This window comes from Oreochromis aureus, linkage group 15 (genome assembly GCF_013358895.1).
Source record: "Oreochromis aureus strain Israel breed Guangdong linkage group 15, ZZ_aureus, whole genome shotgun sequence".
Classification (NCBI taxonomy): domain Eukaryota; kingdom Metazoa; phylum Chordata; class Actinopteri; order Cichliformes; family Cichlidae; genus Oreochromis; species Oreochromis aureus.
The window spans coordinates 3,505,726-3,532,414 of record NC_052956.1 but is presented as its reverse complement, the minus strand read 5'-3'; the positions used below and the strand labels follow the sequence as shown (position 1 = coordinate 3,532,414).

General features: G+C 42.0%; 3 protein-coding genes across 3 annotated transcripts in view; 2 read left to right on the top strand and 1 right to left on the bottom strand.

The window, feature by feature from the left end:
- LOC116332217 (pleckstrin homology domain interacting protein) overlaps positions 1–17,219 on the top strand; it is a 37,645-nt gene extending 20,426 nt beyond the window's left edge. The window contains exons 19-40 of the mRNA XM_031755075.2: positions 335–518; positions 616–718; positions 855–992; positions 1,150–1,247; positions 1,390–1,597; positions 1,696–1,806; positions 2,093–2,200; positions 3,804–3,928; positions 5,060–5,142; positions 5,251–5,362; positions 6,485–6,546; positions 6,651–6,806; positions 9,249–9,369; positions 9,445–9,570; positions 9,805–9,880; positions 10,149–10,208; positions 10,311–10,463; positions 10,961–11,113; positions 11,224–11,435; positions 11,542–11,786; positions 12,113–12,256; positions 12,356–17,219. Of these exons, the coding sequence (XP_031610935.1) occupies positions 335–518; positions 616–718; positions 855–992; positions 1,150–1,247; positions 1,390–1,597; positions 1,696–1,806; positions 2,093–2,200; positions 3,804–3,928; positions 5,060–5,142; positions 5,251–5,362; positions 6,485–6,546; positions 6,651–6,806; positions 9,249–9,369; positions 9,445–9,570; positions 9,805–9,880; positions 10,149–10,208; positions 10,311–10,463; positions 10,961–11,113; positions 11,224–11,435; positions 11,542–11,786; positions 12,113–12,256; positions 12,356–13,059 (3,482 nt within the window). The 3' untranslated portion in view covers positions 13,060–17,219. The remainder of the gene's footprint in view (positions 1–334; positions 519–615; positions 719–854; positions 993–1,149; positions 1,248–1,389; positions 1,598–1,695; positions 1,807–2,092; positions 2,201–3,803; positions 3,929–5,059; positions 5,143–5,250; positions 5,363–6,484; positions 6,547–6,650; positions 6,807–9,248; positions 9,370–9,444; positions 9,571–9,804; positions 9,881–10,148; positions 10,209–10,310; positions 10,464–10,960; positions 11,114–11,223; positions 11,436–11,541; positions 11,787–12,112; positions 12,257–12,355) is intronic.
- Positions 17,220–17,476: 257 nt separating this feature from the next.
- si:dkey-261l7.2 lies at positions 17,477–21,692 on the top strand. Its single transcript, XM_031755156.2, has 7 exons — positions 17,477–17,680; positions 17,919–18,060; positions 18,270–18,359; positions 18,565–18,659; positions 20,823–20,983; positions 21,068–21,184; positions 21,261–21,692. Exons 2-7 carry the CDS (start codon positions 17,936–17,938, stop codon positions 21,381–21,383), a joined length of 711 nt encoding a protein of 236 aa, XP_031611016.1. The 5' UTR covers positions 17,477–17,680; positions 17,919–17,935; the 3' UTR covers positions 21,384–21,692.
- A 44-nt stretch (positions 21,693–21,736) lies between these two features.
- On the bottom strand, positions 21,737–24,832 carry irak1bp1 (interleukin-1 receptor-associated kinase 1 binding protein 1). Its single transcript, XM_031755155.2, has 4 exons — positions 24,272–24,832; positions 22,407–22,488; positions 22,193–22,323; positions 21,737–22,101 (listed from the first exon to the last, which is right to left on the bottom strand). Exons 1-4 carry the CDS (start codon positions 24,541–24,543, stop codon positions 21,843–21,845), a joined length of 744 nt encoding a protein of 247 aa, XP_031611015.1. The 5' UTR covers positions 24,544–24,832; the 3' UTR covers positions 21,737–21,842.
- Positions 24,833–26,689: the final 1,857 nt, after the last annotated feature.

The window sequence follows — 26,689 nt, the reverse complement described above, 5'->3', positions numbered from 1 at the left end:
GAAGAAAACTGCAGATAATTCTCTGGGTTTTATGTAATCACTGCGAGTTTCATTTATTTTTTAAAATTCAGAAGCTCAGATTTAATTATTATCACAGATAATTCAAATAATTTCTAGTTACAGATTATTCCAATTTATTTCTCATTACTTTTTCATGTTATATGAAAGTTTTCTACTGTGATGCACTGAAGTGTACCATATGTCACACCTTCGCAGAAGGTCTACTGGAAATAATTCTGAGATTTTGCTAGCGGTCTCATCATTTATTTAGTGCTGTGCAACAGTTCCCCAACAGTTTAAGTGAAACCCTATCTCTCCTCCCCCACCCCCTCAGGATCTGTGGGATCTCCCACTGAGGTGCACTCCCCGCCCAACGTGGGTCTACGGCGCAGCGGGCAGATCGAGGGAGTCCGGCAGATGCACAGCAACGCCCCTCGCAGCCAAATGGCCACAGAGGGAGATCTGGTAGCCTGGAGCCGCAGGGTGCTGGTCCCTGAGCTCGAAGAAGCCTCTGTCAGGTAACTCCTGAAACATATGTACACAAACACGTTCTCACATTCTCTGGGGAACAGGATCTCCTAAATATGATGAACCTCGTGATCTGTGTGTGTGCAGGAGACAAGTGAACTGGCGTGAAGCTAAAGGAGAGGAAGAGATCAATATTTATCAGTCAGAAAGGAGAAGACGTACTCTCCACTCTCTCCCCAAGGAGAGCAGGGTGAGTTCATGAGCATAGCTGTTCGACTAGATTATGGCTGTTTTATTATGAGTTTTTCTTTTAATTTTGAATTTCTTAATCAGAAATGTGCATGTCTCAAACGCAGGACTCATCTCCCTGTTTTTTGCTTTTCCAGGTTCATCCGACATCAGAGTGTGTGGTAGACGAAGCAAGGAGGAGCCAAGGTAACCATGGCTATCAAACCCGCGCTGCCATGGAAGAGACAAGTCGGCAGAGTGCTGAGGCTGCTGATGAGGATGATAGCACCTCAGAGGTACATATTCATACTGCATTGTTACGAATTTAGTGAATAGTTTTAAGCTTTGACGTTCTGAGGATTTGACATTTTATTATAATGATTTTTGTCATTCCTTGTCTTTTTCTGTCCATTTGTTTTTGTGTCGTAATATAATTTTTTTATGTGTTTTCAGGGAGAGGTGGAGGTACGGCAAATCAACGGGCACTCCTCAGAGGAGGAGAAGGATGATGAGGAGAAGGAGCCCTGGCCAGATGAGCACAGTAGTTCGAGGTAAGATACACCGAGCGTATCTCCAGTTTATCACGTCACTCATCTCCCGACGATATGTTCGCACGCTAAATGCAAATCAGAACGCGGCACGAGCAGACACCGCAAATCTCTGTTTAATCTCGGCCCTGTGATGTATTTGCAGCGATTACTCTAGCGATTATTCGGACTGGACAGCCGATGCCGGGATCAACCTTGAACCACCCAAGAAGAGCGTTAAAGTGAAGAAGAAAAGCAGCGGCTCAGAGGAGGATGGGGAGAAGAAGAGGGAGGGGAAGAAGGAAAGGAAGAAAGACAAAGCAGACAAAGACGGCGCATTACCAAAGAAGAAGAAGCCAAAGGAGAAGAGGAAGGTTTGTTATCAGTAATGAACTGCATTTTCACGTCTTTTGCTTCACGCCTGATTATAACTACAGTACGTGTCATATTTATTCTGCTGTGCGTCTTGCAGAGGACGCAGTTTCAGGAGCAAGGGCTAACTCTGGAGGAATGGCTTCCCTCTGCCTGGATCACAGACACGGTCCCCCGGAGATGTCCTTACATACCCCAGATGGGCGATGAGGTACACGCCGACCGCATCTTCACCACATGTCTGCTCACACCAAAACACAGGGTCATGTTTTACATGGCAACAAGGACTAAAGTCTGCATCACAAGTCGGAGACCTCATGTGGCATTAACGGTCATTACACCCATGAAAACAAAAGGGCACATCTCGAGTTGTTATGCCATGTAGTTTTAATTACATTGCAAGCATGCACCAAAGGAATTTACAAGTGCACTTAAAGCCGTTAATTCTTTTGCATATGTGTGTGTGTGTGTGTGTGTGTGTGTGTGTGTGTGTGCAGGTGTACTACTTCAGACAGGGCCATGAAGCTTACGTGGAGATGGCCAAACAGAAAAAAATTTACAGCATCAATCCTAAGAAGCAGCCGTGGCACAAGATGGAGCTCCGGGTAAGAAACAGTTTGACAGTAAAATTAATAAAAAAACCAAATCCAAACTAAACCAGCGTCTCTATGAAAAGCTCTGCCTCTCTCTTAAATATGCAGTGAACAGCAGTTATATCCTGGCTTCACTGACATTTTGAAGGAGTCATATTTTCAGTGACATTTCTCTTTTAAGAATGTAGACATCCAAAGGTAAAAAGGTGAGCCCATGATTAATTTAAAAAAAAAGACGCTGTGGGCTGTCGGGGGGGGGGGTTCTTTGGCGCCTGAAGCCCTGAGACCCTGATCTCAGCTCACACCAGTATGACTGGCCTCTAGTGGAGGCAGCTGCCCGTTGCCTCTGGTCATTTGGGACTCGCGCCCCTTGGCTGTGGGCGCCCCATCTAGGCCCTCCCTGCTTGTCTTGCTGGGATGGGGATGACCCGGTTTTCCCGGATCCATCTCTGTCTGCCTGGGCTCTTGAGGACCCTCATTGCAGCTTCCCACCCTCATTTTCAAGTACATTTGGTGACAAAGACACACAAACACACTCACACTTGAGACTCTCTCTTTCTCTCTCACACTCTCACACACACACACCACAAGAAGAGTGTTGATTTGTATACCCGTGTCATACTGTATACCTCATTGAATGTAATAACTGGAATAACATGAATAGAAATGAAGAAATAAACAGATAAACCCTGAACAAGATGATCCTATAGAGACTTTATAGAGCTGATCTTGGAAAAGCTAAATGTGTTTGGCACAACAGTGCGCTCAGATCCTAATTGTGATTGCAAAAGCTGCCAGACGGGACACGATTAAAACAAAATAAGGCAGATAAATAAATAAAAAACGACACTGTCCTCCTAGCAGTACATAGCAGGACCCAGGGATTCACGCACGGCTACTGGGTATGCTAGTGTAATCATTCACTGCTGTTTTGTTGCAATGCAAAATTCATCAGGATTTTTCCTGCAAACCTTTCATCGGCGTGGCGTCTTTATCTCCACCACTTTTCACACTCCTAGTTTAATCTTTTTTTTCTTTCCTAAAAACATCTCTCTACCGAAAGACAAATGTCTACTGAGCAAAAAAAAAAAAGAAGTTATGAAACTGCATATGAAACTGTCTACGGAAGAATGAAAAGAAAGCCACCGCGTCAGACACTTTAACACTTGAGAGCAACAGTTTATAGGATTGCATTTTATATTCGGTATACATTTCATTTTTTTTCTGTCCTTCTGCGTGAGGAAGCTGAAATAGCAATTCCTGTGCAGACAGCAGAACATAATGCATTGCAGGCACAGTGTGCTTCCTTGTGAATGTGCTGCTTGTAGTGTATGAAATGCAGCATTTTCTTCTACGACATCTTTTTATTTTCTCTTAGTATTTTGAACAGCCAGACTTTAAGTTTCACTTTTTCTCAGCTGGAAAAAAACCTACACACAAACAAAAAGACCAAACACTTGATTTGGGGCTTTCCTGTAGGAAAGAACAAGAAATAACTAAAAGAGGAATTGTTAATAGAAACCAAAGTATTGAATTAGACTTTCAGGATGATTTTCTTTATTTTTTTGTCTTGAGAACTCAAATGTGCTCGTTATGTCTTATTTGTGGCATTTAGGAGCAGGAGTTGATGAAGATAGTTGGAATCAAGTATGAGGTGGGTTTGCCCACGCTGTGCTGCCTGAAGTTGGCGTTTCTGGACCCAGACACTGGAAAATTAACCGGGGGATCTTTCTCTATGAAGTAAGTGTCTCTCTCTGCCTCCACATAAGAGTACTGGGTTTTTCCTGACTCATTTCTGGCCTCTGACTGCAAGTCAGAATGCAACTCTGTTACCTTACTTAGTTACCCTAACAGTAGGGTTTGGTACTTTTCACATTTGAAACAATGATGGTACCAGAGCCGGTATTTGGGGAATTTGGGACTGTTTCCCAGTGATACCTTTTTCCAGTACATTGCTTTTTGTAAAATAATACATTAAACATTAATTACCTGAAGAAGATGCAGGGGTCCCGACCATCATCCGTGACTCGTATGTTGGCGACAGACCTGATTAACTTAGTTTCAGGTCCTCTGGTGAATTTGGCTTTCAGGATGTCAAACACTCCACAGCTTTTAGATGCATTCTTGAGTCTGACAAGGTGCTTCCCCAGATTAGATGTGTTGTCATGGCCAGCTTTGTGTTGCCTGCTTTGAGTTTTGAAAAGCGTAGCCCCACTCAAGGCTGCTGTTTGCACACCGCTGCTGCCATTGGCCTGTGTGATTGTTGCTCTTTGACACATAACTGAATTAACGGCACATGGTCTCACTCGCTCTTCATCTTTCTTTCATCCAGATGTGTTCTGATACCTGAGTTTGGCACCAACTGATTGAATGTAAATCAGTACTTGGCAGTACCAATTTGGTTGATACTTTCAAGAAGTAGAAAAGTTCATTTCTGAGTTTCTGAGAAACAAAAATGTCTGTGCTGCTTTTTAAATACTGATAGTTTTTCTTTGGCTCTGGCTAAAATCATCTATGGAATAACTGTTTCAAAAGAGTTTGTGCATAGGTGTAAAAAGACTGCAATATATGCCAAACATTTATCAACTTTTAAGATGAGCCGATGTCATTAATCTTTCTAAAACCGTACACTATGAGACTCTTGTCTTATATGATGTTATATGGTCTCTGTTCTACTTTGCAACATGGCAGCTGAATGTTTCTTTGAAGTCATTTATAAAACTCACATTTCAGCAAGGTTTCATATCTTTACACAAGACAAGAGGTTATTCATAAAAACACTGACTCCTGTAATATTTCTTGACAGCAGATAGCATATACTTTATGCACACAGAAGTGAACTGCTGCTACAAATCTCTTGACTACTTGCAGGTACCACGACATGCCTGATGTAATCGACTTCTTGGTGTTGCGGCAGCAGTTTGACAACGCCAGAAAAAGGCAGTGGCGCATAGGTCAGTTTTACCTTTGCAGTGCGACTTCACTCAAATATAAATGATACCGTATATGACATTCATATTCTTTTTTGCAGAGTTCTCTGTAGTAATGTGATGTCTCCATAGGTGACAGGTTTCGGTCAGTGATCGATGATGCCTGGTGGTTTGGGACCATTGAGAGCCAGGAGCCCTACCAGTCCCAGTATCCTGACAGCTTGTTCCAGTGCTACAATGTCTGGTATGACCACAGCTTGGATTTACTCTGTTCTCAGTAGGGTTGCAGTTCTTTTTGGCATAACGGCAAATCCGTTGCATTTGCATTAGGTAGGACTGTCTTGCATCGGCAAGACTGCAAGACACTCTATATAAGAACAAAAATGTGCACAGGCAGAGATGCATACAGAAACAAAGAAATTAGATCAAAGGAATGACGCAAACAAGACCAACATGAATCACATTCAAAAGAACTCGCTGGTGATGGTGAGGAAAAGGAAGTAAAGAGGAGCAAAGTGTTACATTGACTGTTATCAGATTCAAAGGTGATGATGACAGTCACTACATACTTGCAGTGTTTTTCCTCTGAATGCCAGAAATATCTCTGAGACTCTGAAACAATACGTTAGAAAGCCAAACGTATAGATGATGTAATCACCACCAGACAGTTTCTGCTTCTCTAATAGACTCCACTACAGTCATATACAACAATGGCATAAGATAATGTAAACGAGGCACACTTGATAGAGATAGTACCACCTCTTAGTGACACTATGAAACTTCCCCCAAAAATTGCACGCTATGAGTCAGAGAAATTTCAATTTTTCTTTTTTTGGTCTTCTTTGTTTTCTTTGATGTTGGCTGTTGCAAAAGTGTGAAACCCTTGAATCAGTTCCCACTTTGTCTACTGTCCAGTTGGTCTCCTGGTACAAAAGGATAATAGTGAATACTATTATTTAATGATTTCAAGTTCTTACATCCTGAAACAAAACACCAACAGAATATTTGTCATTAAAATATTCCTATTAACACTTAAGAGGAATTTACTTGCTACAAATTCAGACAGATAGCTTCTTGTGATTATGCTACATCTCGCGGACCCTCGCTATTGCACGAAACACCTCGTGGCTTGGAAAAACTTGGAAATACCTTTTGCATTGCTGTCACTTTACAGTTTGAACCACTGATAAATATATTGTATGTTTACTGAGCGCTTCACCATCCAACATTATTTGAAACCTTGTTAAAGAATGAAGGTCTATGCTCAATACTACATGCCGACTTTGTAAAATACAAAAGAACTAACAAAATGCTAAGATTACAATGTGATGATGATGATGATAATTCAACCCTGTTTCCCATTCAGCTGGGATAATGGAGACACAGAGAAGATGAGTCCTTGGGATATGGAACCCATCCCTGATGATGGTAGGAATCTGAAATGCGGTGCTCATCTGAAAAACAACAAAGAACTCATTCCTTCAGTTTTAACAGCTAACAGTTGTGACAATTTCGTCCTTATGTCTTTGCAGCCACGTTTCCAGATGAGCTGGGCCAGAGTGTTCCGCTCATCGAAGAGGAGCAGAAGGAGCTGCTGTACGTTCCCCTGGACGGTGAATGGGGCTGCCGCACACGCGCCGAGGAGTGCGAACGTATCATCAAAGCCATCGACCAGCTCTGCACACTCGGTATGATGTCACGAAGCGCCCGTTAACATTAGCCACGTAAGCGGTGATATGAAGTTTCGCCATGAGGGTGCATTTCTTGTAAGGTAGCAGCTGGATGACTCTTCCCAGTGTGAGTCACCACTCTTAGCCCATGAGTCAGATGAACCAGCCAGGGGCCAGGATCATATGCTCAAAGGAATAAGCTGCTAACACACTGAACTAAATGTTAAGGTGCTTCCATGAATTCCCGTTAAGTGATGTAATGACACATTAGGAGCAGACTGAAGGCCTGCTAGTGGAAGAAAGATGGTGTGATGGCTCCCTCTAGTGACAGTTTGGGGATTAGACACATTCACACACAAGCTCTCACTGCACAGCACACTTGGCCTCAGATTTACTTAGCAGGGCAAATTGGCGTGATGCTGAAACTGCAAATATGTGGGAGTGGCAGGTTATATGGCTGATTTATGAACACACAGTCAGCCAGCCCATCCTGCTATTAGATTATAACATATCTATATAAGTCTGTATTCATACCTTCCTTAATCGGTGTGCAAATTTAAACGAAACTTTGCATGAACATCGTTTCACACACAACGATTATTAACATCTACATGTTTAAAAAAAAATCAAAACCTGTCCGATTTCTTTAGATTTTCCATTATATTACATTTATTTCATCATCTGCGTGAGAATGCGATGTGACATTCTCCATTTGTGTTTGTTTCATGTGTCACATTCAATGTGGCCAATGCAATCTACCAAAAGCAGCACAAATTCACATGTCAAATGGGTTTTGATATGAGGGCAACATACTGTGTTAGAAACAAGCGGGCTCCGAGGGGTCTTGGAAGTCGAGGGAGTCGTTCTCAGATTAAATCAAAGAGCTTGGGTTGCATTCAGGATTCATCCAGAGCAGGGCTGCTTTATAAAGAACGATTCCACCATATAAACCTGTGCAGTCAAATCCTTAACATGGGGATTAGGTTACAATCATGTTAATGAAGTTGCTGTGGCTGCACCACATCTATAAATGGTCACGTTGCTCTTTTTTTCTGTAAGAATACACACACTACTACTCACTACTACACACATACTAACAATAAACATTGTTGTACTGCTAGACATTTCAAAATTTTCTATAATTGATCCTATTGTAGAGCGATAAAAAAAGTAAAATGCATGAAAATAACTCATCTTGTTGCAGAGCTCCGTGTGCGGGCACCGCTGAGTAAAAATGAGCAAAGATACAGGTGCTGTCGTGCTCTCTGCAGTTTTCCTTATGAAGTGATCTCTGTGTAGAAATGTACCTAAAAACCTGAAACACTGCGCATCACTCTGCTCACTGTAATAACTGTGCTGACTGTAATATATCCAAGGTTTGTCTGTTGTATTTTGCCATTGCTCCTAGCTACAATGCTCCACACTAAGTTTTCCCAAGTTCTGCTCTGTTTCATCAATAATACCAGTGTCGACATTCAGTGTTAGGACTGAGTGAAGAGCTTTGGCACTGCCCTCGCAGCTTTGAGCTGTCACACCCAAACCTAATATGTGTTTGTTCTGATAACCTCTTCCCCAGGCATTCCAAGTAAATCAGCACTCCTACTGCAAACTATCATAGACGCATAAAAAAATTCAAATTCCAACTCTGATTTTGTGTTCTGAGTGAAAAAAATTCTTCAAATATATGAACAATAAAGTTAGAAGCAAAAAGAACCAAGTCCACACCTTTCAGTCACAAAACTGCCTATTTAGCAAATCCTTAAAGTTTCCTATTTTTAAGGCAAAGGAAGGGTTTTGTCCTGGGACAGACGATTTGTAAATCTAGCCCATGGTTCACTATCAGGAATGTTCTCCAGTTATGCTAAAGGGCCTCCTCACCTCTTAGCTCCATTCAGTGACCAAGTTAAACAGAGATATGAGGATGAGATGCAAGGGTGGAGGAAGCAAAGATGTCAAAAGAGAGAGATTTTGTTCCATAACGGTGTTAAATGGAGCTAACAGGTGGTATTTATATGTAATAAATGATAAAAGGTTCCGGGTATGATATGTGGGTCTGGAGCCAGCCATCTTCAAAGTGCATTTGAGGGACAGAAACATCCTCCATGATGATCCGATAGGTGAAAGTCTTTTGCAGAACAGGATTTTTATCAAATATTTTTTCTCCATTGGAAACATCTAAATTAATACAGTTATGTTCAGAATAGCTGCAAAAAGAAAAACAGGATAAAAGTGTTTGCATTGCTGTTGCCGGGCTTCTTTTGTTGGAAAGGAATCAAAATCAATTTCAGCAAATGGATTAAACAAACACATGCAAGCCATCCTGCCATAAAATAAATCAGTTCATGTTTTTCTATGTTACGTTTAAACTGATTTAATTCCTCATAATACCAAATGTGGATCCCTTTGGCTCGTGCACCACTAATATAACTCTCTATCACGTACTTGCTTCAACAAACACAGATGTTGCAGCACCGTTTGCCTTCCCAGTGGACCTGCAAGCGTACCCCACGTACTGCACAGTAGTGGCCTACGTCACTGACCTCAGCACTATACGCCAAAGGCTGGTGAACCGCTTCTACAGGTGCGTCCCCTCGGGTTATCAGATACAGAGCGTGTGTGAAAGGGACCGACTGTAACAGCTGCGTTTTCCTTTCAGGCGGCTCTCCTCTCTGATGTGGGAGGTTCGCTACATAGAACACAACGCCCAGACGTTCAACGAGCCGGGGTCATTCATCGTCACCACTGCCAAGTTTGTCTCTGACCTCATGCTGCAGTTCATTAAGTGAGTACGTTTAATGTCGAGCGTTACAAAATCACAGTCACGTGATGTTAAAATAATCATCTGAAATGTCCTTCTTACTCATCAATGAATGTTTCACACCCCACATGTAGCTTTCCCAACAGCTGCAACAGTCGACTTTTTGGGTTTAATAATTTGATATGAATATTTTTTAGATCACTGACCCTGTCCTATCACTGAGGAATAACTCCTGATTCCTCCTTATTTCTTCCACAGGGACCAAAGTCTGACAGACATCATGCCCCTCCATAAAACTATGAAGAAGGCAACCTTCTCTGACTCTGAAGATGAGGTGTGTGTGACTGTCCGTATGCATGCTTACACTGCATTCATTCACACGGCGATCTGGGGCGTTAACAATACGATACACATCGGGGAAGAAAAGATTTTTTACTATTGCTTGTACACGATTTACTTTTTTGAGGGTAAATAAATACTAAGCGTAAAGTTTTGAAAAGAGACACTAATCTTGCTTTTTTCCTTCTTTTCTTATTGAGCTAAAAAATAAAATTAAGCCGACAGAGAAACATGTTAGATTATTTTTCTTTTATCCTATTTAGGATGACGAGGAAGAGGACGAAGATACTAATACTCCTGGAACATCCACACGAAACCATAAGGTAACATATGTAACAGATTCACACGAGCGGATACAGTGTCAGTGTCGAAGCAGGTTCAGTATCAGAAATGGCCGTTTACTGTTTTTTTATTAATTCCCACAGGGCCGTCGACCCATGCAGCGCCAGCTGCGAGCTCGACCTCATTCGTACGACCCTCACGCGTGGAAAGGACGCTGCAAAGAGCTGCTGGATCTCATCTTTCAATGTGAAGACTCTGAGCCCTTCAGAGAACCTGTAGACCTACAAGAGTACCCGGTAACCATGCAACAAACCTCTCGCTTTTTCGTGTTAAGTGTGGTGCATACCTGCGAGCTCAGAATCAAACTCAACTCTCTGGAGCTGATCTGAGTTTTTAGCTCATTGTAAATTTCCATCACAATCACATTGATTTGCGTTTTCAGTTTCCCTGTTTGGTCCTTGAATCGCACAGTCTGGGGCACAAGTGGCTCCAGTTCAATTATGAGGAGTGCTGTTTGAGGCAAAGGCCTCTTCATTCAGGTTATGAAGGAGATGATGTGAGCAGACTCGCAGCTTCAGTGGCCTTGAGTTCTCTTCAAAAGAAGAAGGGTGCAGTTCTTTCACTTCTGGTTTAGGTTTTTTCCTTTTCAGCTCATTGACAGTGAAAACTTCAAACCTCCCTATTCTCTCACTTCTTTCCCCATTTCTCTCTCTCTCCCTCTCCTTTTTGTCATCTTTTGAAAACAATTCAAATGAAGGATGAAATATCCCAACTGTCCCTCTGCTTCTTCAAGGACTACCTGCAAATAGTTGAATCGCCGATGGACTTTGGCACTGTTCTCAACACGCTGACGGAAGGAAAGTACCAGTCTCCCATCGAGCTCTGCAAGGATGTCAGGCTCATTTTTAGCAATTCCAAAGCTTACACGCCCAGTAAGAAGTCTCGGGTGAGGGTCACAAACACACACATTTACAGCTCATTATGCCTATAATATAGATTTTATAGGTCCATAAAATTAAATCCTCAAATTAAGTTGTTTTTTTTTAACTTCTTCAGATTTATAGTATGAGCCTAAGGCTTTCTGCTCTGTTTGAGGAGCATATCAGCCCCATCCTGGCTGACTACAAAGCCATCCACGGCCTGACTGATAAACTGACCAAACAAGGCACCGACAGACAGACGCGACACACTACAGACAGACAGACACGGCACGTAATGAAGAGGAGGAGGAGGAGAAGCGAATCTCCTGCAAGCAGCACCGCGTCCAGGTAGATGAAATTCCCCCCTCACTGGTACTAACTTTCTCTGCAGCTTTAAATATATATTTTTTTTAACCTGATGTCACACTCGGTTACTTTTTGATTTCATTTCTAGCCCAGAGAGGAAGAGACGCGTATCTTCCAGAGTGAACGCAAAGAAGGAGCCTTCGCCTGTCCCTTCACGACCCTCCTCTCTGAGGCAGAGCATCCCCGTCAAGCAGCAGCCGCCTCAGATGGTCAACGGCAAAGCAGAAACGCCAGCTCCAGGACGCACGCGTAGCGCCGCGCGCCATACGACACACTCACTACCCTCCTCGTCCTCATCACATAACGTCATGAACAGCACGCCGAGCACAACAGGTATCATCACAGATGTGTTCAATAAATATGATAACGCTCCAGGAAGTCACTGCAGCAGGCAAAGGAACAGTCGGCCACAGCATGTTGCTGTTACATTTTGGTTTTTATGCACACACAACATAAGTTTGTGAGTCAGAGTCGCTGACAGTCACCTTTTGTTACCTTTGGACAGAGCTAGCTGTTTTTCAGCCTTTATGCTAAGCCATGCTAACCAAAGTGATGTTGATTTTCTTATTTGACGCTGGACAAGAAAGCACACTACATCTCCTCGCCTGTTACCTAGCCTGACTGTTTATTTCCTTGTTCTATCTCCTTCTCATTAACAGAGTCGACTCGCTCGCTGCGGGCTCATAACTCTGTGCCAGCTTCGTCTTCACCAGCTCCTGAGAAGGTGACACCTTCCCAATCCACAGAGAGTAGCAGCGGAAGCACTCGACGGAAACTCAGGACACCTGTTCGACACACACCAGGTAAGAGATCACGTCACAATGAAGTGGCCGTGTAAAGCTTAGGTTTACGATCAGGACGTAAACATTTACGTTTCTGTTCTTTTCCCTTTTCCCTCTCAGGCTCTCCTGGCAGCACTTCATCTCATAGCACAGTCCACCTGAATGGCCACAGTAGTCATGTGACCCTGGGTGTGGGAAGAAGGGGGAGAAAGTCCAGACTAGAGCCGCCAGTGAGTCCACCAGAGGTCTCAACCCCGGCCAGCCCTTCAAGACCGCGAGGTCGCCCACCTGGGAAGAAGAGAGGTAGGAAGAGCAAGCAGGAGGCGGAGGACATAAGACAGAGCGGCAGCCGCAGGAGCTTCACCCCTGACGACGAGGTCGACCCGTCCACAGGCGACGAAGGCGGCATGTCTTCTGCACAGGAAGTGTTGTCGGACTCTGGCATGGCGTCGACGCCGAGACGGCGCGGCCGGCCCCGAGTGGTGAGAATCGAGGAACCTGCTCCTCCTCCTGAGTCACCGGAGCCCTCGCCACTGAGGAGGAGCAGCAGAAGGGCCAACGAAGAGGGCACGCCTCCGCTCCAGACCCAACGACCCAGCCGGAAAGAACCTCCTAAGGAGGAGGAGGAGGCAGGGGACGAGGCAGGAGGGTCCATGCGCACACGTAACCAAGGTCGACGGTCAGCCTGGTACATGGAGGAGGACTCTGAGGAGGAGCAGAGGCAGCTGCTGTTTGAGGACTCATCAATAACCTTTGGCACCTCCTCAAAAGGGCGTGTCCGCAAACTGACAGAGAAAGCCAAAGCCAACCTGATAGGCTGGTAACAGAGGAGACACGCAGGCTGGGACATGTTCGCTCGTGCGCTGGAGGACTAGGAGGGCGGAGTGGAGGAAGTCACGCTTAGCGGTGTATGCATTTGTGTGTGCGTATGTGTGTGTACATCCATGGAGTCGCTGGTTCAGCTGCTGCTATTTGAAGCTGTGGAGAGCAAAGAGTTACCAGCCCACTCCTCGTCGCTGACCCCCCCCCCCCCTTCCTTTCTTGCCCAGTAAGCACATCTGTACGACATCCGATGGCATGTTCGCGTGTTCCAGCTCCTCCTACATTATTGATCCATGTTGGATCCCGCAGGAGCGCGAATCACAGAATCATGTCGATGGTGTTGTGACTCCTCTCTTGTGAACCACTCTGTCTCCTTCTGAACACGGTTTGGTGTCAGATTGGGTAAAGTTGTTGGTAGTTGGAAACTTTTAGTACTTGAAAATAAAAAAAATCACGAGGAGGCCAGATGTATCTTATCTAACTTCTACTATTTTTGAGGACTTTTCAAGTGTCTCCACCGGGCAGATGGAAGATGCCCACGGAGCTGAACGCGGTAATGGACGACGGGACCGCTGGCCTAACAACGTCCTTTGCCCGCTTCCCTCTCTCTCCCTCCCTTCCTCATTGTTCCCAGTCTTTTTTTATACAACCTGCTCTCTGCTTTTTCTAAGATTTGTACGTGATCACTGCTCTCTGTTTTGGAAGTCTTACACGTTGGCTGACCTGTCTGTCTGCGCTAAAATACCAAATGGTGTACCTTTTTGGAGGTACTGTAGATCTGTAGGTTTTGTTTACTATTGATGTGTGTGGGTGTTTTTTCTTTTCCTTTCTTTTCTCTTTGCATGTTATTAGAAAGAGGAAGCAACTTTTTTTCCTTTTCCTGATGCTGTTTTTACTGTGTGCTGAGGAGGAGAAAACGGATGCATGGGTGAAAAGGGTCATTTATGTCTCTCTAGTTCAAGTTTCAAAGCGTCCTCAACATTAGCAATACCTTGTGCCTTTATGTCTTTTGTATGGGTGTGTGCGTGCATGTAGGTGTATGCGTGCTTGGCTTCTGCCCTGCAAAGTACATGTGCCTGTTTGTGTACGAACTTAGTTGTGACTATGCGGGTAATTGAAGGAATGTGTGTGTTTTTTCGTTTGTTTGTTTTTTTAATAACACAACTGAGCGTGTCATTTCAGCGTGCAAACAGTGGCATACAGTTTGATCGTTGTGAAAACCTCTCAAAGAAATGTATTTATAGCAGCTGAAAAGAAATTTACTGTTGTTGTAAGCATACCATTACTCATGTCGATATATTATCCTATAACCAACCTATTGTCAGTTTATACCTAAGGTACAGAGGGGTGGAGCTTCGGGTGACTAGCTTTGAGATGCACTTACCAGAGACCGGTTATCAATGCAGTCTTAGGGAGTAACCATGTGTATTTTAAAATCTTTAAACATATAAAGTTTTAAAGTGTCGATATGTTTCCACGGTGACTCCAAACTTGTACGCACACACATACAGACACACGCAAATCTGTCTCGCATGTTCTAGCACTTTCTCACGCCTGCAGCAAACAGGAAGGAGACGGATCAAACTGGGATTGGACTGAATTTGAACTGAAAGCAAACCGGAGAAAGAGACAAGTCTTACCTTCATCTTTCTGATTGTGTGCCTTTGCTACTCTGGCATATTGAATCCTTGGTTTCTCCTCTTTGGGGCCTTTATTTTTTTAGTGTTTGTTATCGTTTCGGATCGCTCGGTCCCGCTCGTCGCTGGGTTCAGAGAAACTGGACTTCGGGGACCGGACTAGACCTGACAGGCTCATGAGGAAAATAATAAAAAGACCGAAACATTAACATTTTGACAGGGGACAAACATATTACGTCACTCTTTGTACACACAGGTGAGAGTTTATAAAGATGGGCGCCTCTGTTTTTGTTTTTTTGTGGGGTTTTTTTCTGTTTTCTTTGGTGGTTTTTCCCCACAGCACGGAGTGAGTGAATGCCAGAATCCATGAGTTTCCACTCGTGTTGGGGGACTGACTGGATGGAACTGGATGGTAGCATCAATATACAGCTGGTTCTTTTCATAGGTCTTTTCTCGTCACATATTACTAAACATATATCTCATCTGTTCATCTTTATTGTCAACGTCTTTTTTTGTTATGGATTTGTCAATGCCAAATTCTGTCTTTGGGCACTGAAGTTGTAGAACGTGGCTTTTGAATGTGTTTTATTTTCTACAGAGATTTTATTGTCACCATCGTGAGTCTGTTGAGCTCTTTTACATATGACACGTTGGCTGTTTTCTGTGTGTCCCTGCCATAAAGGACGATATACCAGTGGCCGCATATGTGAAGATGGGTTTTTTATGCTCTGCCACACCTATTTCAGATGTTCTGCTGGTTTATAATTGCTTTGTTTATGCTGTGTTTGTGAAGAGTTTCATTCAAAAATTGCCTAAAAACACTGACACTATCCTCCACAAATAACATGAAAATGAATTTTATTCTTGAGGTTTCAAGGTTGTATTTGCCTATGATAATATTTATGTTGTGGAGAAACTTTATTGTAATAATTCATGGCTTTAATAAAAAATCACTCTAAAAACTCTTCAGAAACACAAAGATTTAAAGATTTTTATCATGTGATGGAAGCGGAGATGAGCTTGCTTTGACCCAGGCTTTTCAAATTTGAGGTATGAGTTTATTTTTAAAGGGGACCTCTTACTCTGACGTCCATGTATTCTATTGTACTGGACTCCATTACAATAGTTTTGCCTAATTCACAGTTCAGAATTATCCTTTTTTACCTTCTACTGGACCTCAGTGTAGTTCTAGTTGATCCAGTGTCTTAAACAAGCTCCCCCTCTGCTGTTACGTCAGTTTTCCTTTTATTGTGTGGCTCCCGCAAACAATCAATCTGTGGGCGGAGCTTCTGCGTATAAGGCGGTGTCGGCTCCTGCAAACAAACTGTGGGCGGAGCTTCTGTGCTTAAATGACCATATAAGGAGGTGTCGGCTTTCACTGACATCATACAGAGCCAAGAAATGAAAAAAACTTTTGGAATCAAAGTGTTTAGACAAAGCCTGAGCTTCTGGCTCAGAGGGGCCACCATAACATATCCTGATGTCATTAATTGAATCTGCACCATTTTAACAGAATATAAATATATCAGAAAATAAGAAGTGTAATAGATCCGCTTTAATGTGTTTACATGAGCCAGCTGAAAAATAAACAGTACTCCAGAACTACATGGGACTGTGAGATATCGGTTACACGGCCATATTAAATTAGGAACTACTGGTGTGCTACTTTGGTGTGCTACATAGTTAGCCATTTAATCCCCATGCAATAAGGTGATGGGCAAGGATACTGTATGTTTTTTTCCATCTGTTTTTTTCTTCACTGAAATACAGTCAAAGTGGGAATGCAGTGGGTATCAGATGTGGTTATTTCTGCTGTCACACCCTCTTCATCAGATCATCACACTACCTGTATTCATCACGTGTCAAGGTAGATGCGCTGATATAGTGTAGCTGGTCATATTACCTTAACCGTGGCAGATCAATGTGCAACCTAATCATTTTAAAAAGGGGCCTTAAAAAGAACTCACTGGTGTATAAGCAAGACTTTGGGTGTTAAACCATTCCCATTTCAAACAGACATCACACACATCTGTATCCAGCTCTTTATACGGTGGAGGTATATTTGCCGTTTGGTTTTTCAGATTCTAATGTAAGATGGTGGTGTTACTGGTTCAGAGCAGCACCTCTACCTTGACGCTACATTTCAGAGCTCATGTAAACATTCACACTGGCCTGTGCTAATGTGTGGCAGAGCTGTGCTGTTTTGGCATCACGGTGTTTGGTTAAAGGTCACTGTGTGTGTGTGTACGCGGCTGTATGTGTGTGTGTGTGTGTGAAGTGGCTTCATGTTAGCCACCAGGAAGAATTTTGGGGATGTTTTAAGAAGAGGAGGGGAAGGGGTCTTTTTCATGTGAATTGATGAGGTCGTCTTTGTTAGTTTGGATACTTTTTTTTAATATAAATATATATATAAAGGAATTAATGCAAAAAAAGAAGCATAAGGCTAGAATGTATGTGTAGGGGAGTACTGCTGTCCTGTTAGTTCATACCAATATTTTAAGTGAATAAAAAGTTGTGTTTCCATATTCACTTTTAATGCTTGTTGCTTCTTTGTTGTATAAAGATAAAATAATAATAACGATAATAAAAAACAAACACTATTCTATTGAGGCTCGAGCTGTATGTGGGAAGTGAGGGACAGAAAAATGAACAACACTCCCACCTAGCGATGGAAAACGGTAAGTGCACAAAAATCACTTCCCGGTCCTCAGAGCCCACACCTCCGGCTCTTCCTGACGTGGCGAGCCGCTAAAGGTCCTTGGGTACCTCCGTGGGCTGCGGCTATTGGTTAGAATACCTGTTTGGCAATTTTTCTAAAAATGTAAATACACAGGTGGCAGGAGGCGACATGGGCTGGAGTGTGGTTTATGTAAATAAAACAGAAGTGAAACCGCGCCGCTGTGTTCTGGTTTCCACGCGCAGCAGACTCACTCAAACGCAATGTTCGACACACAGTTGGAGGGAAGACTTTAGAGCTTAACAAGAGGTAAGTGTCACAATTACTGCCGGTAAAGAGCTTTCGCGGTTACCTGGTTTGACCTACCTGCGGGGTCACGTGTCCTTTAAAGTTTTACCTGCCACAACTTTATAAAAATGTAACACCTGCCATAAACATATGTTTGAGCTGAAACTAGTAGCCTAACTTAAAACTCCTGTTTTAATTTATTTATTTTAAGTTAATTTTGGCGCTCACTTTCGTGCATGTACCTTTGGTTTCCCGGCAGGTGCCAGCTGTGCGGTCATGCCTGTGCTCAGGGCCTCTGCGGTGCTGCAGATCGCACTGCTGCTCTCCGCCGTGCCCGCGCAGTACTTCATCTCCCGGTGGAGCGGCTCCTCGGCGGCGCAGCGCTACCATGCGACCACGCGGTGAGATCAGTGCGCCTAAAACCGGCTTTTATTTACCGCATCGAAGTTTGCAAAAAGAGGAAAAAACGCCTTTAGTTGGCTAGATGTGAATGACCCACAGCAACCTTTTATGTGAACTATTAGATAAAGTGATAGTTATCAGAATCAGGACTGTTGTGGCCGTTTTCTTTCTGTTTTTACTAATAAAAAAAAAACATTTTTGGTTTCAGATTGCTTCGAATATGGAGAGAATGGAGAAAATCATACATGAATGTAACTGCATGGTCAGACTGGACAAGCCAGCAGATGTCCAAAGCCATGTGAGTGTGTGAGATGAATGCCATTCAAATGAGGGCTGAATTTAACCCAAATCATCGCTCGCTCACTCGGGATCTCTGAGGCTACAGTTATTTGCATAATCTTGTTTCATATTCGAATCCCACACACCTAAAAAGTGATTTCTGGTGTTTTTGTGGAAACACGTGCGTTGTATTTAGAGACTGGTGATGTGTTTGTTTCCTGAAGGTCTCTGGTTGGATTGGGACAGGACGATCAAGCGGGGCAAGGGTCACCTCCCGTGGAGACCATGCTTTTTGACAATGACCTGGGATTCTTTGGAGGTTTGTGTCTATAGCTCTGCTATACTGAAGCATTTTTAACCAGCCACATGTGCTACAGTCTGTCCATATCCTCATTCTCATAGGTTAATGTGAAATTTCACCTCCCCCATCGAGTGCAATTGATTACCAAAAACTAATGGATATTTAATTCTAATTTCTTACATGTGTCCTCCTGAATTATTGCACTTTGATAAGCACTAAATTTATAGTAATGTGCAAAAGTCTTGAACCATCCTTGATATCTTTATATTTTGCAAGGAAAATAGGAAATAGATGCAGTGAAACATACATGGAAATACAGTATATGAGGACAAAACAGAGTTTGTACGATCCTAAAAAGCTTGAAAATCAATATTTGGTGTGGACACTTTTATTCTTCAACACACAGCCTGAACTCTTTTAGCTAAGCTTTCTTGTTATTTCTTTAATAAGTCTTGAGGAATAGTTCCCAGGCTTCTTGAAGGACATTCAGAGCTCTTCTTTGGATGTTGGCTGCCCTTTTGTGCTATTTACTGTCAAGATGATCCCACAGTAATGTTGAGGTTCAGGCTCTGGGGAGGCCAGTCAATGACTGATGGTGTTTCCACTGTGTGGTTTTTCTATCCAGATATGCTTTTACTGCATTGACTGAGTGTTTGGGGTCATTCTGATGAATTAAAGCTGTTGCCAGTCACACATTTTCCAGATGCTACTGTATGGTGGATCAAAATATGATGGTACTTTGCTCTGTTTGTAATTTCATTGGTTTTGAAAAGACCCCCAACATCACTGTCTGAAATGCAGCCCCAAACCATAGCATTAGATGGATCAGCTGAAGATGCAGCTCTCAGGCCCAGTGTCAGGTCTTTGTAGCATTTTCTTAAGATTTTTGACTTTGGATTGCTGTAGGTATTTTTTAAGGCCTTATTAGTATTTGTTTTTATGACAACTTTTTACTTCCTAATTTTTTAAACAAATCTGTACCTTACATTTGGTTCAACAATATCGTTTATAGCATTTATAGCATTTCCTATTATATAGGATTTAAAGTCGGCCGGAAGGAGTGCTCGTATCCGTATGTTGTGTTCGCGGTAATTCAGCATCTAGATAGCTCTACAGATGGGAGGAAGCATGAAGGGAGTGATGTTTTTTTTAAGTAGCAGGCAATTTCAAATTCAACGTTTCTATCAGCTCGACAAACATCAGCAAACACACAAACTGTTTGTGTGCAGTTTGTCTCACGATGTGTCGCTAGTTAAGGGTCCAGCTGCTGTATTTGCAAGGAGAGAAAAAAGAATGAAGTGTAGCAGAGAATTTGCATTTAAGAATATGATGCTTAGATTTGTTCACTGATTTCCAACTTTATACCAACTGTCTAATGCAAAGATACTATAAACAGTGTAGGGAATGCATATCTGCCAGGATAGCTGTGAAACCTCTGCTGACGTCTTGTTGAATTCAGTTGTGTAAATCCACAAAGAGCAGCAGGTCAGCTGATCACAGCCTGCACTCAGAAAACCTACCGAGCTCATATTAGAAATTATTGTGAGTTGTGATTCTTCTTTCCCCCGCCTGCTGAATCCCACTGTAAACCCTGACTGTTCTCATTCTACTGTTTAGGTGTGGAGGCAAAGTCACCCTCTACCATGCAGGCAACAGAAAAGTTATTTCTTTCAATTCTCTTTCACTGCAGGTGTCCTACATAAAAGATTAGAATTAGAATTTAGATGTGAATAGTGTTTGTATTCTCATCTACTAATATTTTATCATTACATTATTATAGCATGGCTTCATCCATTACGGTTTCAGATTGAGGGTCAGCATATGGATGACAAAAATAGATGGATACAACTTTATAAGTATGCCTTTTTGCAGAGCAGTGTGCGCTACTTTTGTATGAAAGTGTGTGGACCCAGGAGTGGTATGATTCACTCACTCACATGAAATCCAGAATTTCAGGGTGTGAAGGCTTCTAACTACACCCGTCTTTCCACAATAATTTAGCAGCAGGACTCTTTCCTGAGAAAGATCATGGGAGTTTAGTTTTATTGCCTGGCAACAGCAGAGAGCTTTCTAGAAAGACACAAAAGGAAATCTGATCGTGGTTTTTCATTAAAAACAGATCTTATTCATGCATGTCATGTCAGTTCTGTAGTCATCGCTTGTCTGTCTTTGTCACATCAGCATCCAAGACGGCGCGCAGCCCTCGTCCCCCGTATGTGTTTCTGCGGGTCGGAGAGGTGGTGTTGGAGACAAAAGGCCACATGGTCGGAGTAGTGGTGAGCTGGGACCCTGAACTGCAAGCTCCTCCAGAATGGGTTGACAGAATGTACTCCGGCTCTGATGTCAGTAGCCTCCTTCACTTCCTCTGATCATTTATTGGTAATAGATCATTTAAGTGTTAGTAACGGAAGCGTGTGTTCATATAGGACACAAGAGCAGAAAAGACACCTCATTACAAGGTGATCTTTGGAGGACCTGGACCCTCCTCTGTCATAGTAGCATACTTGCCTCAGACACAGCTGGAGCGCATCACAGGGATGAGGGTAAGTCCTGAAAATCACAGTGCATACAATCATATATATTAAAATAGGTCATGGACTTACTGTTGGATGTTTCCAGCCGGACATTCCCACCCTGGAGAACTACTTCACGCACTTTAATGGGAAACGCTTTGTTATGCAGCCCTGGCTCAGAGAGCTCTTCCCAGAAGACGAGGAGGATGATGAGGGCGAGGACCTTTGACTCTGGAGTATAAAAGCCTTAGCCAAGAGACAGTTTCATCCTTTGGCTTCTGTAGTTTTCTTCAGCCTGGTTCTTCTTTTTGTTTGTCTACTGGAGTCCGACGAGTGGACACGAAATGCCGTCTTTAAGAGTCATTGACCCGTTAGCCTCAAGTAAAAATAGGAGTTAAGAGTGATCATCGAACCCTGCCTTTAACGGAGTTGAAGATAAATTATCAAAGATGAAGAAATGTGATTGAGCTTCTGAATTACCACATTTATTTCTCTGAAGTCAACAAATACAAAATAATTTAAAGTGTCAACCAAATATGTAAAAAGAACAACAACAACGTTGACAGACTGAGATTCTTTAAATTGCTTTTAAAGTCAAAATAAAATTATTATTTTTTTATTTCAAGAAAGTGTTGGCTGAATTACAATGACTTTGGAAAATCCATACTTTTTTTAAGCATTACATCTGTCATCTCATTTTCCTGCTCGTGTCTCTGAGGCTGAAGGAGATGGACACCTGCGAGGAAGCAGTGACTACAGGTAAGCTGGGAAAGTGAGAAGGGGCTGCAGACCCCTGCCCCCCACCACCGTTGTCCTCGTTGCTCCTCCACTCTTTGGTTTCCTCCTCTCTAACCAGCAGAGGGGGTCCCAGACTTTGTCCCAGGAGCTGACTGACTTTGCTGGCCTTCAGCTGAGCATTCTCGACTGCAGACACACATGCACGCAGCCTGCAGCACACACAGACTTGCTAGTTACGATCACAGCATTTAATGGAAATAACAAAGAGGTAAGATTGTGTTATTTTGATTTTTTTCATACCTCATTTGACTCAGGCATTCAGCACTGTGGTAGAACTCTGGTGTCCCCACAGAAACGCTCTTGTCTAGCTTTTCCAGCAGGATGCTACATATTCGCTCCATCTTCTCAAAGTCTGAGAAAGTCACTATGACCTATAAGATATATTACAGCACGGTCACATGCTGCTCAACACGTCTGTGCTGCACGTTCAGCGGTGTTTGTCCAAATACTCGACCTCTGCATCCATCCGATACATGTCTGCGTCTCGGTGGAGAAACCTCCTCACTGAAGCGTCTTCTTCTCTGATGTCATGTTGTCTAAGCAGAATGGATTAAAAATAAACACATGGTCACGAAAATTACAGTGTACTTTGAAAAATTAGCTACTGTCCCTGAAAAAAATATAAACAAAACTGTATCAACTTAAAACACTGCTTTACTGGACACCCATTGCTTTGCAAGCATATTTAATGTGCTATTTCTGCAAATTTGAAGTAATTGTGCAACACTTGTGAACACGTTGGAATAATGTGCAGAAGCACCCAAACCTGAGCTGGGTCCTATTCCAGATAGCAGGTTTAGTAAACAACTCTGACATTGTTAACCCTAAGATGAGCGAAACTCTGGATTTCCAAAAAGAGAGTTGACTTCAACTCTGAGTCAGTTACCTAGGTAACACAAGTTTACGTTTTTACAGGCACTGAAATCCAAGTTAGTTAGTTTGCCAAAATCATTGACTTCAAATATACAAGGATGGAGACAGCGATTTCATTACAGATTTATAGTCAGCTCAGGACAAAATCTATAGTCTCCACCTTTGTAACTCTGTGGACAGTGATGCAGCTGTCAGCCAGCTGCACTGCAAACATTTACTGTAAGCTACGGTAGCAATCGCTGTTTAAATAAAGATCACATGTACAATGGTTAATGTTCATCCTGTAAAAACTGTTTTTAATTTAACGAGCTGAGTTGAGAGTGGAGGAGGAGGTGGCTGGGGAGAGGGAGGTCTGGGCTTCTCTGCTTAGGCTGCTGCCCCCGCGACCCGGCCTCGGATAAAGCGGATGAAGATGGATGGATGGATGGAGTTGAGAGTGGATCTGCCTGGATTCTGTTCTAATATCACAGGTCCATCAGGAAACTGTATGATCAGTTTCCCCATATTTTTAATCATCACTTTCTGGCACCTTTATTTTGTCCCTATGAAACGTGAAATTAGGAAAGAGTGGCTCAAGACGATTGAAATGACTCTTCTTCCCTCCTACTTTTTAAGATTAATATCCTGGTCAGCTGAATTAAATTGGAAGCTCTGCTCTTTATTGACCTGTTGGTGAGTCCCAGCATTGAAGCCTCCCCAATTTGCACACTCAGTGATGATAGAACATACTCTGATCAGCTCTTCTATAACAGGAAACTCAGAACTTCTGATCTCAAAGTTAATGAACTTTTGAAATGAAGTTTATTTATAAAATCAGAGATTGCTGATGGATTAGGGCCCTAATTTGATCTTGACATTTTCTTGCATATGATCTGGATATCGTGTGCATCCTGTGCTGCTCTCTCGGCAAGGTCATGCTTAAAAAGGCAATTTTGACTCAATATGATGTTTATGTGGATGAATCAATATAAGCACCATGTAAGATTATTATTGTTAACAGGTATCGATGTGGGAACAACAACCTTAACCCAAATTAATGCTTCAACAAATGTTCTTTTATATTTTTCCTAACAGACTTCACCACTGGATGTGCCAGGTTATTGGCAGGACTTGAGTCTGTGATGGCCACCCTCAGGTTCCGCCCCTGCATGCAGCTGTACAGCAGTAGGACCAATAAATACACAAATAAACACGGTTATTTTTCATACTCTTATGGGGCTATTTTAAAATTAGAAATGAAACTCTTCTAGTTGTATGCTCGTCTTTAAATATATCATTAATAAACTTTTCATCGCTTCTTCCATCGCTAGTAATCCTAAACGAGTTGGCTGTATCTGCGGACGCACTTCCCTCACTGCTGCCTCTTTAACCGGTAACAGCATAATGCTAACAGTAGCTAGCTAACTTTACAGTTTGCGCCTGCTTCGCTCCAACTTCTTTTCTCACCTGAGAGCCTGTAAAATGTATCCAAGTCGCCGTGAAACGCTGTGGGTTGCTTCGCTGACGGACTCCTTGCTGTTGCCCACGCTGACTCGCACCGATGCTCGGTCCGCCTGGCAGCGAACCTCCGCTGTCCCTGTCACCTGGACCTCCCGCAGACACTTGCCGGGACTCTGCCGACTAACCGCTCTTACTTCCAGCCCCTGCTCTTTTTCGTTACCGGAGAGCTCCCGCCCGGCCGGTACTATCGCCGCGAAGACGCGACTCTGACTTTCCATGATGGAGGTTAAGCACAAACGAGAGCCGTTGTGCTTCCCGCTGCTATAGCAATAGCCGCAATGCTCTTTGGGATTTGTAGGCTACCTGTCCTAGTGCGGCGAGAGCTTAATCCAGCCCATTTGTACATGGAGGGAAGGTAGTTGTCAACAGATTAAAAAGAATTTAAGATGATGTGAAATGCACATCTCAGGGAAATAAAAGGCTTCCCTATCAGGGGCGGATTTAGTTATTAGGCAACCTAATTTAGTTATTAGGTGGCTTAAACTACACAGGTTAAAGGTAAGATAAGATAAGATGACCTTTATTAGTCCCACAGGTGGGAAATTTGTTTTGTTACAGCAAAGTGCAAAGTTATGTAGCAGAAATTAGAAAACACTGGAAAGCAATAAAATACAATAAAATAAAATAAAATACCATATACAATAGAATAAAATAGAATAGAATAATATATACAATAGAATAAAATGGAAATACAAATACTATAAGTAAGTATAGTTACCTGCGTTGTATTCGATCATTTGCACTTTTATTATTATTATTATTATTATTGTTATTATTATTATTATTATTATTATTATCATTGTTGTTGTTGTTGTTCTTGTTGCTGTTGCTGTTGTTATTAGCCCTTCAAAGAGCTCTTGGATTTTGTTTTAAAATCTAATTTGTTTTTAGTATTAGCTTCAGGTGTCTTGATATACCTGCAGAAAAAAACTGCAAACCATAAATAGCTCAATTTTGCTTTGTGGCACAGTCTATTTTTATTTTTAAATAAAACCATTTGAATCGCACTGCTCTATTCTTACTCTGTTTACACCTTGGTTTTACTGCTAGCTGATAAGACAAAAAGTTAGCCAAGTTAGCTTATTTGAAAAGAGCACTGCTATTAGTGAAACAAATGCTTCCAACTCTGGACACAACATCTCAAGTAATTTAAGACTTTTTAAAAATATTAATTTAATCAGTTTAAATGTCTTAATACTTAATTTTTTACTTTAATTCTAAGCTACTAGCTAACATTGGTCAAAGCACAAACAATACTTTACAAAAACTGCAGCGGGTAGGCTGACAGTCATTTTCCTCATAAAATTCAGGTCCTTATGTTTTGGGTACTTTGCACAGTTTTGAAAAGCAAAATTAAATAATTAGTCAATAAAATATTAACCAACTAAGGTAAATGTGTAAATGTTAAATAGATTACGATAAAATAAAATAGCCTTTTATTGATCTTGTACAAAATTGTTCATGCTCCACACCAGATGTGCCCGCAAGAGGAGCATATTCCACAAGATGAATATAAACAAAATAGAGGGCATGCAAAGTTATAGATTATAGAAATTAAGTTTTCCTTTAGGTGTATCATTGCCTAATAAAATACAGTTTATTACTTGACAGCCTATTTTACATGATACCTGCTATGCTGCTTCTAAATTTTTGTTTTTTTAACTGAAGGTATCAGTAGTGGAAATGTTCTGTTCTGTTTGGTCAGCAGGGGCCAGCAAAGTACCGACAATCAGACAGAAAAAAATGCATCAAATGATCATGCCTTTTTAACCATACACGGTTTTCGATCTAAAAGTTTTCAAACATTTTTTAAAGAAATAGCATCCTATAGTTTTTTTTTTGTTTTTTGTACTGATGAAAACCTATAATTCCAAACTCAATTGCTTCTTTTAGATGAAGTACGAGGCTAATAAAAAGAGTAAAAAAAAGTATTAATAATTGTTTTCTGGCAGTATTAAATGACTCCTAAATAAGAAACTGGATATGTCCAACACTTATTTTTCTCACATTTATTTATATTTTTTCAAAGGAGTATTTCATGATATGTGAAAGGACTTTTAATAAACCAAATAAAAGTATAAATATGAAAAGAAAATTATCCATTAAAAAATTCACTGTTGATCTAGTGTATCTGTAATTCATTTTCCTCAGAATAGCATGCATTAAGTAAATAACAGGAATCACTCCTTTGCTAAAAGAGAACCTGTTGTATGTCAGTGTATTGTATTTAAATCTGTCACTGAACTTCGTAGGCTCAGTGCTAAGTATATGTACTGTATGTGCATATTTTTTTGTTTGTCCAGGACTTTTGGGAGCAGTAGAGATTTGATCCAATACTGGATGCTGGTTTCTTTATACAACCAT

Excerpts from the sequence above, each read along its gene's own strand:
- si:dkey-261l7.2 (XM_031755156.2), top strand. The coding sequence starts at position 17,936 with ATGCCTGTGCTCAGGGCCTCTGCGGTGCTGCAGATCGCACTGCTGCTC. Across the intron at positions 18,061-18,269 it reads CGCTACCATGCGACCACGCG|ATTGCTTCGAATATGGAGAG; the intron begins GTGAGATCAGTG and ends TTTTGGTTTCAG. Across the intron at positions 18,360-18,564 it reads CAGCAGATGTCCAAAGCCAT|GTCTCTGGTTGGATTGGGAC; the intron begins GTGAGTGTGTGA and ends TGTTTCCTGAAG.
- irak1bp1 (XM_031755155.2), bottom strand. The coding sequence starts at position 24,543 with ATGGAAAGTCAGAGTCGCGTCTTCGCGGCGATAGTACCGGCCGGGCGG. Across the intron at positions 22,489-24,271 it reads TACATTTTACAGGCTCTCAG|ACAACATGACATCAGAGAAG; the intron begins GTGAGAAAAGAA and ends CATTCTGCTTAG. Across the intron at positions 22,324-22,406 it reads TGTATCGGATGGATGCAGAG|GTCATAGTGACTTTCTCAGA; the intron begins GTCGAGTATTTG and ends TATATCTTATAG.